Source organism: Myxocyprinus asiaticus, chromosome 1 (genome assembly GCF_019703515.2).
Source record: "Myxocyprinus asiaticus isolate MX2 ecotype Aquarium Trade chromosome 1, UBuf_Myxa_2, whole genome shotgun sequence".
Lineage (NCBI taxonomy): Eukaryota > Metazoa > Chordata > Actinopteri > Cypriniformes > Catostomidae > Myxocyprinus > Myxocyprinus asiaticus.
The window spans coordinates 1908551-1925568 of record NC_059344.1 but is presented as its reverse complement, the minus strand read 5'-3'; the positions used below and the strand labels follow the sequence as shown (position 1 = coordinate 1925568).

Genomic DNA, 17018 nt, shown 5'->3' with positions numbered 1-17018 from the left:
TCATCTTTCTAACAACAACAGCTTTATCAGCCAATAGTAAATATAGTTATTTACCTGATCGTTAGTATGCTGTCTGTGAACCTCTGGACAAGTGCTTTAATGTAGACGGGGTCGATGTTCCTCTTCTGCAGCTGGTTGAACAGCATGTCTACATTTGGCATGATCTTGTGGAACAATGCCAGGAAAAAAACAGAAAACCTCATCTTCAAGCATCCTCACAAAGCCCCCAGCCTCTCTTGACAGTTGCGGGATCAAAGTTCCCAGAGTCTCTGATGGTCTGGAAACACTTTAGGAGATCATCCTTATGCTCATACACGGTGTTAACAGCCCAACTGTGGAAGTGCCACCGTGTTGTACAGGCTCTGGGGAGTCTATGCACAACCACTTGGTCAAGCACGGTGATTCGCTTGGGTGACCTGGAGAAGAAGGCAGAAAGTCCACCAATGTTGGAAAAAAAAAGTGCCGATCCTGGGGACGTGTGATGTTGCCTGCTGCATGATGAGGTTCAGCTGATGTGCATAGCAGTGGATGTAGTGAGCACCTTTGTAGACATCCATTATCTTACGTTGCACTCCGCTGGTGCCTCCCCTCATTACAGCAGCCCCGTCCATTTGGGAGTATGGTGCTTAGCCTGTCCAGAAGCACTGTAGCGATGGTGCCCATAAGGTAAAAAAAAAAATTTTTTCTAGCCAAAATATATTTTAAATATATGCCAAATATATGTTGTAACTGTGAAGCTCAATAAAACATATTTTTGAAATCGAAAATATATTTAATTTGAACCTTCATTTCACAAAATATATTTCAAAATGTATTTCAAGGTCAAGAAAATACATTTCCAACCTTACAGAATGTGGATGGAGATCAAATGTATCCATTATATAAAAAAAAAAAAAAAAAGAAAAAAAAAGTGTGTCAAAAGAATTACATTCTAAAATAGTTTACCGTAGAGTAACAGGAATATATCTTATGTACAACATCAAAAAAATTGTTGGCTACAAATAAAAACAGAGCCAAAGGTTTAGCAAGAATAAGATAACAGATCAAGTTTATTTATTTGATTGTTACATTACAGAATACCTCACTACTACTGTAGTGTACAGTTGACTTTGACATTAACTGTCAGGGATACAGTAGGTCATTTAATGATAACAAGGCAGTAAGTTTACTGTGTGATATGATGTTTTGAAAAGGAACCAGAACAACAACGATGCACAAAATTGCTATGTACACTTTAATTTTTGACATTAATTCATTAAGGGATACAAAATAATATTTTAATAGTAACACACAAAGTATTAAAATCATCGGTATCATTTTCTGTTTAAGATAAACAGAGCAACAACAATGCAAAAAAAAAAAATAAATAAATTAAAAAAAAATAATACTGCTAATGTACCATACATTTGACTTTTTGCCATTAAACATCAATTAAGTTTTTGGTTTTTAAATGATAATGATATAAATAGTGTTATAAATATAAGCATAACAAAATAAATTGAGAAAGTAAAATTATTTACATAAATTGCTTTAAAATCACTTTGCAAAAATATACCACATTGCATAATATATCGCACTGCTTTTGTAATGTACACATAGCTTTTTGTCATTAATTCACAGAGACTATGCTTTGCTCATTCATAGAATCTACCAATGGCATAACACATCTCTTCATTTTCATTTTGACAAATCAAGAATCTTTTAATCCTAAAAAAGTTTTGATCGTCATCATTCAACAGAACAGTGAAGGAATTACATTTAAATACACCGCTGTAATCTTCTGAGTGAACCACCTCGCCATTTGTAATGATTAGTTGAAAGTACTTTACCCTGCCTCTTTGTACCCCATAACAACTCAGTGCCATATAGTCATCTCTCCCAAGTAATCGCACTTTAGGGCGATCGAATGCAGTGATATCACGTGCACGAGTTACATGTTTCAACTGTTTTGGTCTTGTCAGAGTTTCAAAGATCTCCTTGCATTCATTTGAGGCATCATTTAAGATAGTCTGACCATAAAAAGGTAAAGCCTTTTGTAACCAAAAAGTTTTGACAATCTGTAGTGCAACCCCTTGAGTGCTTTTGATCATGTCTAGTAGTTTAGCATTATAAGACTCACATACAAAGGCAGAGTGAGCCCACTAAGGCCCCCAGTTAACTACACTTCTTGGTAAATGGAGACAAAGATGGACATTATAAGAAATATTGGCTTCCCCATAGTATACATCCATGTCTTTCACAAAATCTGTCAGAAGTGCCTCAGACTCAGTAATCTGGTCTCTGGTTATATTTTCACCCAACAGAAGTGATACACCCTTAACTAGTTTGGACCAGTGATTCAGTAGTGGTTCTGGCAAGACACCTTTTAGTACAGGTAAGCTATAATAAAAGAGCCACATGTACCACTCGTAGGCTTTCCAGAATTTCCTCAATGTGACTGATCTTGGCACACGAGGTACATTACATGGCGGTTTAATCTTTAAAAGTAACTCATCTATCAATTGTGTAGACCTACCTATATACCAGTGCTTTTCATGGTTTTCACTGTTTAACCACAGCCCTGTTACGGTTCTTGCAACACCCAGAAGTACTGAATGCATGTAGTCTGGGACATACCCTTCAATGACATCAAAACTGGGAAGCCGACACAATGTACTTGGTCCTTTGACACCCATAACAGGCTGACCCGACTCTAGCACAGCTTCTACAATTTCATTAGTTTGTTCCTGATTGCGGAGCTGGATGTCTTTCTGAAAAGGATATACACGAGCAGATTCTCTGCCCTTTTCAACCAATTTTCCTTTGTGAAGGCAATCGGAGCAGCCATATTCACCATTAAACTGTCTGAAATTCTGTATTAGAGGTCTGGCAAGTGTGTCACTCATCAGAACTAGAGGGATTACCTTTGTATTGATAGAAACACCTTTGTCCTTTTCCCATGTGAAACCACTGTCCTCTAGTTTTGCACATTCGTCTATAAAAGGAATGTTCTCATTTGAGGCTTCTCATCCCCAAACCACAGTCCACAAAGGAGTACATTATCCTGTCTCATTTTCAATGGCAACTCATTAATGGTGCATAAAAGGGGCCAAATACTACAAGGGGACTTTTTAAAAACTGGCACACCATCACAGCTAAATGTTAAGGTATGGGTTTGAAGGGGCGTATCCGAACCACTTAAAGCTTTCTGGTACAAAAAAACCATCACAAATATCACTGACAGATGTTGATGTTTCTGTTTGCCTTTGTACCAATTCGTTTGTAATTCCTGGCATTTGCAAAAGATTTTTTGTTTGATCTTCCAAGGAGAGGTATATGAAAAAATTATTGGTGAACCTACTGGCTTTGTCATGGGTAATGTTTCATTGAACACAATGAACATGGTCCATTCCAGCTGACATTATATTATTGCACTGTACACACACATAACAGATTCTTATAATGTCTTTGGTATCATCGAATGCTTTGTAATTGAGTATTTTGTCTCGCATACCGAATCATTACCACAAACAACATTTAGGATTTTTGTAATATCTTCAAGACAGTCATTGGTCAAACTGTGTTTGAGCTTAAGTGCCAGAAGAAGTAGTTGGGTTTGCTCTTTAGTTTGACCTGAATCCACTGGAACCTCTATCTGAACAGGACTGGAAGTGCACTCTTCATCAGGAGTAGTTGGCTGAGTATTGTCTTCTGGGAGGGTGTCTGAGATTTGCTTAAAAAAAAAAAGGAGAGAATTATGGGTCCTGTTAACATCACATTAAAACACTTCGATGTCAGAACTGCAGCCTAGTGGGCTGCATAGACATAGTGCACTATTTGGCATGTCCATTCAGTTTTGCCCAAATCAACTCTGGCATCGGCTGTCCAAGATTTTTACATTAATGCCTAGTGATTTCTTGAGAATGTAGGTAACCAAACAGTTGATGGCACCCATTGACTTCCATAGTATGAAACAAAAATACTAAGGAAGCCAACAGGGAACAAACTGTTTGGTTACCTACATTATTCAAAATATCTTCTTTTGTGTTCAACAGAAAAAAAAGAAAAAAGAAAAAAAAATCATACAGGTTTAGAACAACTTGAGAGTAAATGATGACAGAATTTTCATTTTTGAGTGAACTATCCCTTTTAATCAATTAAAAAAAAAAAAAAATGTAACAAATGTAAGCTGTGCAAATTACCAGTGAATCACCAATTATTAAGAAGCATACCTTATGACATTCCTTGATTACATTCTCAAGTTCTTCTGCTGCCTTAAATCTGAAAAAGAAAAACAAAATATATAATAAAGGAAAAATTTAAGTGCTTACTGCTTTTATAAAATTCTAAGTTTACTGCCATTAAAACTTCCAAAACCTGGCTAAAAGTGCCAAGCTGTCACTTCATTTTTTTTATATTTACTTGCTTGATAGTAACACCTTAGTTTCTGTTTTGGAATTAAGTTATTTCGCTCCAACTGATTCAAAAACCTTTGACTTACTAAAAAGAGCCACTCGTAAGATAAGGACGATAACTATAACAATAAATGTTTTAAGAATCATTCTATACTTAAAAGAATAGAGTTCACACCACAACTATAACGATTACAGCACAGATAAATGCTGCCATTGGAATCACTTATACAATAATGATTTTCTTTCTACAAGCAGAGGAATCAGACATACTCGCGCTATGTACCCTGATCAAAAGAGCCAATAACTTCGAGTCATTAATTCTGGAACTTGAGTACACTTGTAGTATGCTATGTTCTGTGGAATCACAAGAACTGACTATGAATCATTAGGGACTACACTGTTCGCACCATAAGCACTAGAAACAAAAATACACCCGCCAGAACAGCTGCGTGGAATAATTTATAGGCAAACAGTGTTAATCTAGCTAGCAGTGGGAGAAAACATTATCCACACACCTTTTTTTTAGTGCCCATCTTCAATGGTTCTTGAAGGAATTTCCTCTTCAGCATCAGTTAAATAACGTTTATACGAAATCCTTTGTAGAGGCTCGCTCATTGTGTCTGTGGTCTGTGCACCTCACAGTAAATCATATGCGACCTATTGATGAAATTAAGATAACAAAATAAAGGACAACATTGAGGATTTTTCGTAAAACACAAACGGTAAACATTTGTAATAAAGATTGAATGTTATTTATTGTGAAATCTATGCTTACCAAGCAGTTTTCCAGGGTATTCAAAAAATGCATCGTCGTGTTGCAGGATCCGTACGTTAATTGGCGCATGCAGCACAGTCTGCGCATGTGCATTGCCTTAGTAATGTTAGAGACATAATTAGATTTAAAAAAATAAAAAATAAAATATTTAAAGAATCCTAAAAAAAAATAATGTAAGCGCAATGGAAAAAAAATACATCAAGAAAAATAATCTTGTTTACATTTATTTTTTTTGTCTCCCATTTGCAGATAATTTAGCTTTTTTAAGCAAAAACTCACTTAATTTAGATTTTTTATTTTTATTTTTTTCCCAGAAAACAAGACATAATATCTTATGCCATATTACTTATCTAGAAAATGCATCTTGATTTAAGATTTTTTAGATATTTGGACCGGAAACAAGACAACAAATATTTTATTTTTTTATTTATTTATTATTTTTATTTTTTTGCAGTGTACAATCTCTTTATGAACTTTTTGAAGCGTCAAATTGGTAGTTGCGTGGACTGTCAATGGAGGGACAGAAATCTCTCAAATTTCATAAAAAATATCTTAATTTGTGTTTCGAAGATGAACGAAAGTTTTATGGGTTTGGAACAACACGAGGACGAGTAATTAATGACAGAATTTTCATTTTTGGGTGAACTATCCCTTTAAAATATAGCTGTGATTTTTGTCTCTTACAGTGGCAGTGAAGAAGAGGTTTCCCAGTGTGTCCAGAGGAGCTTTGGGGATTGCAGTGAATTCTAAGCTGGGGGAACTGAGACTGCTTGAAAAAAAAAAAAAGCTAATTTTTTGAAATTTAAAGTATGTTCCTTGCTTGATTTTTATTCAGATGTGTTACATTCACGTTTTAGACATCAAATAAAGATTTTTTTCAACTGTTACGTCTGTATTTTCTTGTATTGAAATATATGGAGGGCAAAATATATTTTTAAATGCTTTTAAAATATATTTATATTTTTAAAATATATTTACAAAAATGGCCAAAAAGGTTTACTCTTTCTCTTCAGAGTATCTGACTTGGGTATCCCATACGGTAAAAAAATATATTTTCAAATATGTTTTTAAATATATTTCAAAATATACAAAAAATGGCCAAAACATGTATTTGCTAAAATATGTCAAAATACATTTACATAAATACATTTTCTACAAATTCATTTTTTTGGCCATTTTTGAAAAAAAAAAAAAAAAAAAAAAAAATATATATATATATATATATATATATATATATATATTAAAAGCATTAAAAAATATATATTTTGCCCTCCATATACTTCAATACAAGAAAATACACACACGTAAAATTTGAAGAAAATCTTTATTTGATGTCTAAAATGTGAACATGTATGTAACACATTTGAATAAAAATCAAGCAAGGAACATACTTCACTGCAATCCCCAAAGCTCCTCTGGACACACTGGGAAACCTCTTCTTCACTGCCACTGTAAGAGACAAAAATCACAGCTATATTTTAAAGGGATAGTTCACCCAAAAATGAAAATTCTGTCATTAATTACTCGTCCTCGTGTTGTTCCAAACCCATAAAACTTTCGTTCATCTTCGAAACACAAATTAAGATATTTTTTATGAAATTTGAGAGATTTCTGTCCCTCCATTGACAGTCCACGCAACTACCAATTTGACGCTTCAAAAAGTTCATAAAGAGATTGTACACTGCAAAAAAATAAAAATAATAAATAAATAAAAAAATAAAATATTTGTTGTCTTGTTTCCGGTCCAAATATCTAAAAAATCTTAAATCAAGATGCATTTTCTAGATAAGTAATATGGCATAAGATATTATGTCTTGTTTTCTGGGAAAAAAATAAAAATAAAAAATCTAAATTAAGTGAGTTTTTGCTTAAAAAAGCTAAATTATCTGCAAATGGGAGACAAAAAAAATAAATGTAAACAAGATTATTTTTCTTGATGTATTTTTTTTCCATTGCGCTTACATTATTTTTTTTTAGGATTCTTTAAATATTTTATTTTTTATTTTTTTAAATCTAATTATGTCTCTAACATTACTAAGGCAATGCACATGCGCAGACTGTGCTGCATGCGCCAATTAACGTACGGATCCTGCAACACGACGATGCATTTTTTGAATACCCTGGAAAACTGCTTGGTAAGCATAGATTTCACAATAAATAACATTCAATCTTTATTACAAATGTTTACCGTTTGTGTTTTACGAAAAATCCTCAATGTTGTCCTTTATTTTGTTATCTTAATTTCATCAATAGGTCGCATATGATTTACTGTGAGGTGCACAGACCACAGACACAATGAGCGAGCCTCTACAAAGGATTTCGTATAAACGTTATTTAACTGATGCTGAAGAGGAAATTCCTTCAAGAACCATTGAAGATGGGCACTAAAAAAAAGGTGTGTGGATAATGTTTTCTCCCACTGCTAGCTAGATTAACACTGTTTGCCTATAAATTATTCCACGCAGCTGTTCTGGCGGGTGTATTTTTGTTTCTAGTGCTTATGGTGCGAACAGTGTAGTCCCTAATGATTCATAGTCAGTTCTTGTGATTCCACAGAACATAGCATACTACAAGTGTACTCAAGTTCCAGAATTAATGACTCGAAGTTATTGGCTCTTTTGATCAGGGTACATAGCGCGAGTATGTCTGATTCCTCTGCTTGTAGAAAGAAAATCATTATTGTATAAGTGATTCCAATGGCAGCATTTATCTGTGCTGTAATCGTTATAGTTGTGGTGTGAACTCTATTCTTTTAAGTATAGAATGATTCTTAAAACATTTATTGTTATAGTTATCGTCCTTATCTTACGAGTGGCTCTTTTTAGTAAGTCAAAGGTTTTTGAATCAGTTGGAGCGAAATAACTTAATTCCAAAACAGAAACTAAGGTGTTACTATCAAGCAAGTAAATATAAAAAAAATGAAGTGACAGCTTGGCACTTTTAGCCAGGTTTTGGAAGTTTTAATGGCAGTAAACTTAGAATTTTATAAAAGCAGTAAGCACTTAAATTTTTCCTTTATTATATATTTTGTTTTTCTTTTTCAGATTTAAGGCAGCAGAAGAACTTGAGAATGTAATCAAGGAATGTCATAAGGTATGCTTCTTAATAATTGGTGATTCACTGGTAATTTGCACAGCTTACATTTGTTACATTTTTTTTTTTTTTTTAATTGATTAAAAGGGATAGTTCACTCAAAAATGAAAATTCTGTCATCATTTACTCTCAAGTTGTTCTAAACCTGTATGATTTTTTTTTTCTTTTTTCTTTTTTTTCTGTTGAACACAAAAGAAGATATTTTGAATAATGTAGGTAACCAAACAGTTTGTTCCCTGTTGGCTTCCTTAGTATTTTTGTTTCATACTATGGAAGTCAATGGGTGCCATCAACTGTTTGGTTACCTACATTCTCAAGAAATCACTAGGCATTAATGTAAAAATCTTGGACAGCCGATGCCAGAGTTGATTTGGGCAAAACTGAATGGACATGCCAAATAGTGCACTATGTCTATGCAGCCCACTAGGCTGCAGTTCTGACATCGAAGTGTTTTAATGTGATGTTAACAGGACCCATAATTCTCTCCTTTTTTTTTTTAAGCAAATCTCAGACACCCTCCCAGAAGACAATACTCAGCCAACTACTCCTGATGAAGAGTGCACTTCCAGTCCTGTTCAGATAGAGGTTCCAGTGGATTCAGGTCAAACTAAAGAGCAAACCCAACTACTTCTTCTGGCACTTAAGCTCAAACACAGTTTGACCAATGACTGTCTTGAAGATATTACAAAAATCCTAAATGTTGTTTGTGGTAATGATTCGGTATGCGAGACAAAATACTCAATTACAAAGCATTCGATGATACCAAAGACATTATAAGAATCTGTTATGTGTGTGTACAGTGCAATAATATAATGTCAGCTGGAATGGACCATGTTCATTGTGTTCAATGAAACATTACCCATGACAAAGCCAGTAGGTTCACCAATAATTTTTTCATATACCTCTCCTTGGAAGATCAAACAAAAAATCTTTTGCAAATGCCAGGAATTACAAACGAATTGGTACAAAGGCAAACAGAAACATCAACATCTGTCAGTGATATTTGTGATGGTTTTTTTGTACCAGAAAGCTTTAAGTGGTTCGGATACGCCCCTTCAAACCCATACCTTAACATTTAGCTGTGATGGTGTGCCAGTTTTTAAAAAGTCCCCTTGTAGTATTTGGCCCCTTTTATGCACCATTAATGAGTTGCCATTGAAAATGAGACAGGATAATGTACTCCTTTGTGGACTGTGGTTTGGGGATGAGAAGCCTCAAATGAGAACATTCCTTTTATAGACGAATGTGCAAAACTAGAGGACAGTGGTTTCACATGGGAAAAGGACAAAGGTGTTTCTATCAATACAAAGGTAATCCCTCTAGTTCTGATGAGTGACACACTTGCCAGACCTCTAATACAGAATTTCAGACAGTTTAATGGTGAATATGGCTGCTCCGATTGCCTTCACAAAGGAAAATTGGTTGAAAAGGGCAGAGAATCTGCTCGTGTATATCCTTTTCAGAAAGACATCCAGCTCCGCAATCAGGAACAAACTAATGAAATTGTAGAAGCTGTGCTAGAGTCGGGTCAGCCTGTTATGGGTGTCAAAGGACCAAGTACATTGTGTCGGCTTCCCAGTTTTGATGTCATTGAAGGGTATGTCCCAGACTACATGCATTCAGTACTTCTGGGTGTTGCAAGAACCGTAACAGGGCTGTGGTTAAACAGTGAAAACCATGAAAAGCACTGGTATATAGGTAGGTCTACACAATTGATAGATGAGTTACTTTTAAAGATTAAACCGCCATGTAATGTACCTCGTGTGCCAAGATCAGTCACATTGAGGAAATTCTGGAAAGCCTACGAGTGGTACATGTGGCTCTTTTATTATAGCTTACCTGTACTAAAAGGTGTCTTGCCAGAACCACTACTGAATCACTGGTCCAAACTAGTTAAGGGTGTATCACTTCTGTTGGGTGAAAATATAACCAGAGACCAGATTACTGAGTCTGAGGCACTTCTGACAGATTTTGTGAAAGACATGGATGTATACTATGGGGAAGCCAATATTTCTTATAATGTCCATCTTTGTCTCCATTTACCAAGAAGTGTAGTTAACTGGGGGCCTTAGTGGGCTCACTCTGCCTTTGTATGTGAGTCTTATAATGCTAAACTACTAGACATGATCAAAAGCACTCAAGGGGTTGCACTACAGATTGTCAAAACTTTTTGGTTACAAAAGGCTTTACCTTTTTATGGTCAGACTATCTTAAATGATGCCTCAAATGAATGCAAGGAGATCTTTGAAACTCTGACAAGACCAAAACAGTTGAAACATGTAACTCGTGCACGTGATATCACTGCATTCGATCGCCCTAAAGTGCGATTACTTGGGAGAGATGACTATATGGCACTGAGTTGTTATGGGGTACAAAGAGGCAGGGTAAAGTACTTTCAACTAATCATTACAAATGGCGAGGTGGTTCACTCAGAAGATTACAGCGGTGTATTTAAATGTAATTCCTTCACTGTTCTGTTGAATGATGACGATCAAAACTTTTTTAGGATTAAAAGATTCTTGATTTGTCAAAATGAAAATGAAGAGATGTGTTATGCCATTGGTAGATTCTATGAATGAGCAAAGCATAGTCTCTGTGAATTAATGACAAAAAGCTATGTGTACATTACAAAAGCAGTGCGATATATTATGCAATGTGGTATATTTTTGCAAAGTGATTTTAAAGCAATTTATGTAAATAATTTTACTTTCTCAATTTATTTTGTTATGCTTATATTTATAACACTATTTATATCATTATCATTTAAAAACCAAAAACTTAATTGATGTTTAATGGCAAAAAGTCAAATGTATGGTACATTAGCAGTATTATTTTTTTTTTAATTTATTTATTTTTTTTTTTTTTTGCATTGTTGTTGCTCTGTTTATCTTAAACAGAAAATGATACCGATGATTTTAATACTTTGTGTGTTACTATTAAAATATTATTTTGTATCCCTTAATGAATTAATGTCAAAAATTAAAGTGTACATAGCAATTTTGTGCATCGTTGTTGTTCTGGTTCCTTTTCAAAACATCATATCACACAGTAAACTTACTGCCTTGTTATCATTAAATGACCTACTGTATCCCTGACAGTTAATGTCAAAGTCAACTGTACACTACAGTAGTAGTGAGGTATTCTGTAATGTAACAATCAAATAAATAAACTTGATCTGTTATCTTATTCTTGCTAAACCTTTGGCTCTGTTTTTATTTGTAGCCAACAATTTTTTTGATGTTGTACATAAGATATATTCCTGTTACTCTACGGTAAACTATTTTAGAATGTAATTCTTTTGACACACTTTTTTTTTTCTTTTTTTTTTTTTTTTTTTATATAATGGATACATTTGATCTCCATCCACATTCTGTAAGGTTGGAAATGTATTTTCTTGACCTTGAAATACATTTTGAAATATATTTTGTGAAATGAAGGTTCAAATTAAATATATTTTCGATTTCAAAAATATGTTTTATTGAGCTTCACAGTTACAACATATATTTGGCATATATTTAAAATATATTTTGGCTAGAAAAAATTTTTTTTTTACCTTATGGGCACCATCGCTACAGTGCTTCTGGACAGGCTAAGCACCATACTCCCAAATGGACGGGGCTGCTGTAATGAGGGGAGGCACCAGCGGAGTGCAACGTAAGATAATGGATGTCTACAAAGGTGCTCACTACATCCACTGCTATGCACATCAGCTGAACCTCATCATGCAGCAGGCAACATCACACGTCCCCAGGATCGGCACTTTTTTTTTCCAACATTGGTGGACTTTCTGCCTTCTTCTCCAGGTCACCCAAGCGAATCACCGTGCTTGACCAAGTGGTTGTGCATAGACTCCCCAGAGCCTGTACAACACGGTGGCACTTCCACAGTTGGGCTGTTAACACCGTGTATGAGCATAAGGATGATCTCCTAAAGTGTTTCCAGACCATCAGAGACTCTGGGAACTTTGATCCCGCAACTGTCAAGAGAGGCTGGGGGCTTTGTGAGGATGCTTGAAGATGAGGTTTTCTGTTTTTTTCCTGGCATTGTTCCACAAGATCATGCCAAATGTAGACATGCTGTTCAACCAGCTGCAGAAGAGGAACATCGACCCCGTCTACATTAAAGCACTTGTCCAGAGGTTCACAGACAGCATACTAACGATCAGGTAAATAACTATATTTACTATTGGCTGATAAAGCTGTTGTTGTTAGAAAGATGAGTTGCTCACTTCCAGCAGTCTGTAAAAGCCTAAATGTGCCTTGCCAACAAACTGAATGATTGTCATAGAACACATCAATTTATTTTTTTTATTTATTATCATTAATTTTTGGACCAGGGCCTCGATTCCCTCTCTGTGTAAGGACAGTGCATCTGACCAGCAGCACCAGCCCATAAAGCGATGGAGGTTGCTGGGACCAGGAGAACAACAGAGGCTGGCTACAGAGGTAAAAAATAAAAATAAAAAAAATGAAACAGACACAGGATGGCATATTACCACAGCTGACTTCGGTCGAATGATGCAGCAGGCTGTCTGCAATTTAAATTTGCATTCATATTTTTGTTCACTCCGTGGATTCCAGGTTTATGACAGAGCAGTCACAAGCAGCATGATGACTTTTTTTTTTCATCCACACACATAGGAAAGGAATTCAGTGTATAAGGCATCCTCACATGTAACAGAAAATAGGTGGTTTATTTATTGACATGCACCTGTAGACCTTGTTTTGTTGGGGAAACCGATAGCAAGTTAAAGATCATGAGAAGTAAACATACTGTAAAGTGCAATTAAGAATACTGGTGTTAAAACCTTAGTAATCATATAGTTGACTTGGACATAGGCATGTGTTCAGTCAGAATCACTTTCATCAAAATAGCTTTATTGTAAATTCATTCATCTCTGATTTTCCTCTTTGGGCATGTGCAAGTGAATGACATTGTCTTTATAACCAGATATGTGATAGTATTTCAGCAAAACTACAATGACAACAATGTCAAATTATCAAGCAATGCAAAAAGACAATTATCTTTCTTCCTTAGGATGCCATACACAATACCCAGAAGGATGTTTGATTTTCAAGTAAAAACATGACATTGTACTCACTGTTTTGGGAGATACTGATGAAAAATAGTCGAAACAGTTGGTGGTGGCCTTATGAATCCATGCACAAAAGGTGTGGATGTTGCAGTGTTTTCTAACTTTAAAAACATAAATCTAGTTTCATTTTACACAGTAGCTGCTGTTAGCATTGAGATAATTTGTAAAGGTACACAAACTACATGAGCTAAATACTTTATTACATTAACAATATATATAAAAAAACAAATCAAACCATGTGCTGAATGAAAAAAAAGCAACCATGGCATCATTTTTCAGACCCTTTGAGTCCCGCAGTTGCCTCCAGCATGGAAAAGCAATGCCAATGTTAATTGACGTTTTTTCATTGTAGAAGTTTCTAACACGGTCTTTCTTTTCTTGTTTCCTTTTACTGGTGGTTTAGGAGGAACATACTGGTTAACTTGTGCGTACTCTTACGATTTTGACGTGAGATTGCGTTGATAGGTTTCTCTAACAAGGAATTCCACACTACGTGGAAGTGTGTTTTTGGAGGCAGAGCTTACAGCTAATTGTGGTGAGTGACACACACACACACAGCAGATGAGGACCAGATGTTTTAAGTCACTCTCATCCCTCAGAATTTTGTGCACACCATTGTACACTCCTGTCATCACAGATGCATTATCAGTGTCAATGCTATACAGGTTCTCCCTCTTGAGGCCACACTTCCCAAGAAAAGCTAGAACTTCTCTGGTTATTGATCTAGCCTCCCCTCCCTCCAGCTCAACGAGGCCTAGGTAAGTGGCCACCACATTTCCCTTGTCTTCACTAAAGTACTGAACTACGATCCCAAGGTACTTTGAGACACTTCCATCGTTGCTTTCATCAAGAAGGATGCTGTATTGGCTGTCACCAATATCAGCCACCAGTCTTTTAAGAAAATATGAGGCCAACACACCGTTGATCATTTCAGTTGGTATGGTGCATCCGAAAATGTCTGGCTGCACTGGAATCCGGAAAAGCAGCCTTACATGCCTGACCAATGTGGTCACACGAGAGAATGGAACAATGCTCTGCAATAGCCATTGTAGCCTCTGCCTGTTTCACAGAGTCAGTGCTTTTTTGTAGAAAATGGCAATGTAGATTGCTTTGCTTGGTTATATGGCTTGGACTGAGTTGACACCTGCTTCTTAATGTCAGACAACTTGGCACATAAATCTGTCTTGCAGTAAAGACAATAAGCCCTTGTGTCATTGCCCACATAGGGCTTCAGCCACCCCTTGAATTCAGGAATTAACTCCCATTCTTTTTTATATTTTGGGAGTATATTTTAGTGTGACATGTTAGCTATTTATATGATGTAAAATGTAATTTGTAACGTATTTCAATAGATTACTCAAGGTCGGTAACGTATTCTAAATACTTTGGATTACTTCTTCAGCACTGGTAGATTTTTTCACTTGTTTTGACTATAAAAACTCTGCAAGTACAGTAAGACAAAATACACATGTTAAAAATACATTCTCTGAAAAACCAAAATATCTTATGCAGTGTTGTTTCTAAAACAAGATCAATCAAATTGATCTTGTTTTAAGGATTTTTAGATATTTTTACTGGAAAATTATAATCAAAAATACGAATTTTGCCCTAATATCTTACTAGAAAAAAAGAAATGATTATCCTACGTGAATTTTCTTGATAAAAAAAATATGATCGTGTCTGGTAACATGTGCATGCAAAATGGCTAGAAATAGCATTTTAGCTCAGCGTAAAGCTGACAATTTACGCAAGGTTTATTTCTATTTCTTCTGCTCCAAACTTACTTCTCTGTCTGCTCGAATGAATGTAACACATCATAAGAAAGTGTTTCACCGCTGTTCAAATGCACTTTGGATCACATCATTTATATGTATGAATGTTTTCCATCTGAAAGGACTAAATATTAAATGAAACAAATGACAATAAAATGCAAAGTAATCTCTTCAATAATCAAAATACTTTTTGAATGTAACTGAATTCTAATTACCATTGATTTACATTGTAACTGTAGTGGAATACAGTTACTTAGATTTTGTATTTTAAATACGTATTCCCGTTACATGTATTTCATTACTCCCCAACCCTGGTTACACATAACTGTTCATGCCAATGAATCATTTGGATTTGTCTCAGACACGTTTACTGAAACTATAATTATTTTAATTACAAAGCTTCGTAGATTCAACGTCTGTGTCTGATTTTAGACAAATTACAACCAACAAAGACACAAGAAGCAGCAGCTGAACAGGCACGAGTCACAAACAGACACGTGTGCTTCAATCTGCCCAAAACAACTACTGTATGAAACAGTCCACAAGTCCCTCAGTGATGCTCATTTCATTAAAGACATTTCCAAAGTGTGTGTTGAAAAGACAGAAGACGCGTTCAACCTATTATAAACATTTCTACATGAAAATCACATCCAAATCACATGCGGCTTTTCCCAATAGCTGGTGCGCGATGTGGATCTGAAGTTTAGACATAAAACTAAAAGTTTCCTCGTCGCGTGTTTTTGTCTCCAGATAAAGCGCAGAACTCCTGTTCTGTGTTCACATTGTTTTCACTCCATTAAACTGTTTTCTCGCTCCAGTTTTGCTCTAAATGTGAGAGGAGAAAACACAAGTGCGAGCGGCTCTCGGAGGCACACAGACACTGACACGAGCGGATTGAGTCTTTCAGGTTCTCATGAGGGTTTTAAGAGCGCAGCGCCGCTCAGTCGCTGTTTATTACTGAACTCAGTGCTCGTGTGTGTGTGAGATTACAGGTCCGATCAGAAAGATGGCAGAAACCGCTCCAGCTGCAGCCGCCCCGCCGGCCAAAGCGCCCAAGAAGAAATCTGCTGCTAAACCCAAGAAAACGGGTCCAAGCGTCGGTGAACTCATCGTCAAAACTGTGTCCGCATCCAAGGAGAGGAGCGGCGTGTCTCTCGCCGCCCTGAAGAAAGCTCTCGCCGCCGGTGGATACGATGTGGAGAAGAACAACTCCCGCGTCAAGATCGCCGTTAGGAGTCTGGTGACTAAAGGCACTCTGGTCCAGACCAAAGGGACCGGCGCCTCCGGCTCATTCAAGCTCAACAAGAAACAAGCCGAGAGCACGAAGAAACCCGTCAAGAAAGCCGCTCCTAAAGTCAAGAAGCCCGCAGTCAAGAAACCCGCCGCTGCTAAGAAGCCCAAGAGTGCCGCGACTAAGAAACCTGCCGCCAAGAAATCTCCCAAGAAGGCGAAGAAACCAGCAGCCGCCAAAAAGGCAACGAAGAGCCCCAAGAAGGCCAAGAAACCAGCAGCCGCCAAGAAAGCCGCCAAGAGCCCCAAAAAGGCCAAAGCTGCCAAACCCAAAACGGCAAAGACTAAAGCAGCCAAGCCTAAAAAAGCAGCTCCCAAAAAGAAGTAAATGAACTCACAGAGTTTCTTCCTCAAAACGGCTCTTTTAAGAGCCACCCACTAATTCATATGAAAGAGCAACACTTCGATTTGTTTTAATATTTTTATTTATTTTGTAATGCTGTATTACAGATTGGTTGTTAGAGGACACAATCACTCCTGACTATGAATGAAACCAAAAGCTGCATATTCAGAAAATGGCAAACCCGGTAATGAAACATGTTATTCAGTGTAAGTTTCACCCGCCTGAAGAGTTTAAGTGTTGAGTTTAAAATCAAGTG

General features: G+C 36.2%; 1 protein-coding gene across 1 annotated transcript; it reads left to right on the top strand.

The window, feature by feature from the left end:
- Positions 1 to 16113: 16113 nt before the first annotated feature.
- LOC127442159 (histone H1-like) lies at positions 16114 to 17016 on the top strand. The gene is made up of 2 exons (XM_051700005.1): positions 16114 to 16743; positions 16870 to 17016. Exons 1-2 carry the CDS (start codon positions 16136 to 16138, stop codon positions 16898 to 16900), a joined length of 639 nt encoding a protein of 212 aa, XP_051555965.1. The 5' UTR covers positions 16114 to 16135; the 3' UTR covers positions 16901 to 17016.
- Positions 17017 to 17018: the final 2 nt, after the last annotated feature.

Excerpts from the sequence above, each read along its gene's own strand:
- LOC127442159 (XM_051700005.1), top strand. The coding sequence starts at position 16,136 with ATGGCAGAAACCGCTCCAGCTGCAGCCGCCCCGCCGGCCAAAGCGCCC. Across the intron at positions 16,744-16,869 it reads AAAGCAGCTCCCAAAAAGAA|ATTGGTTGTTAGAGGACACA; the intron begins GTAAATGAACTC and ends GCTGTATTACAG.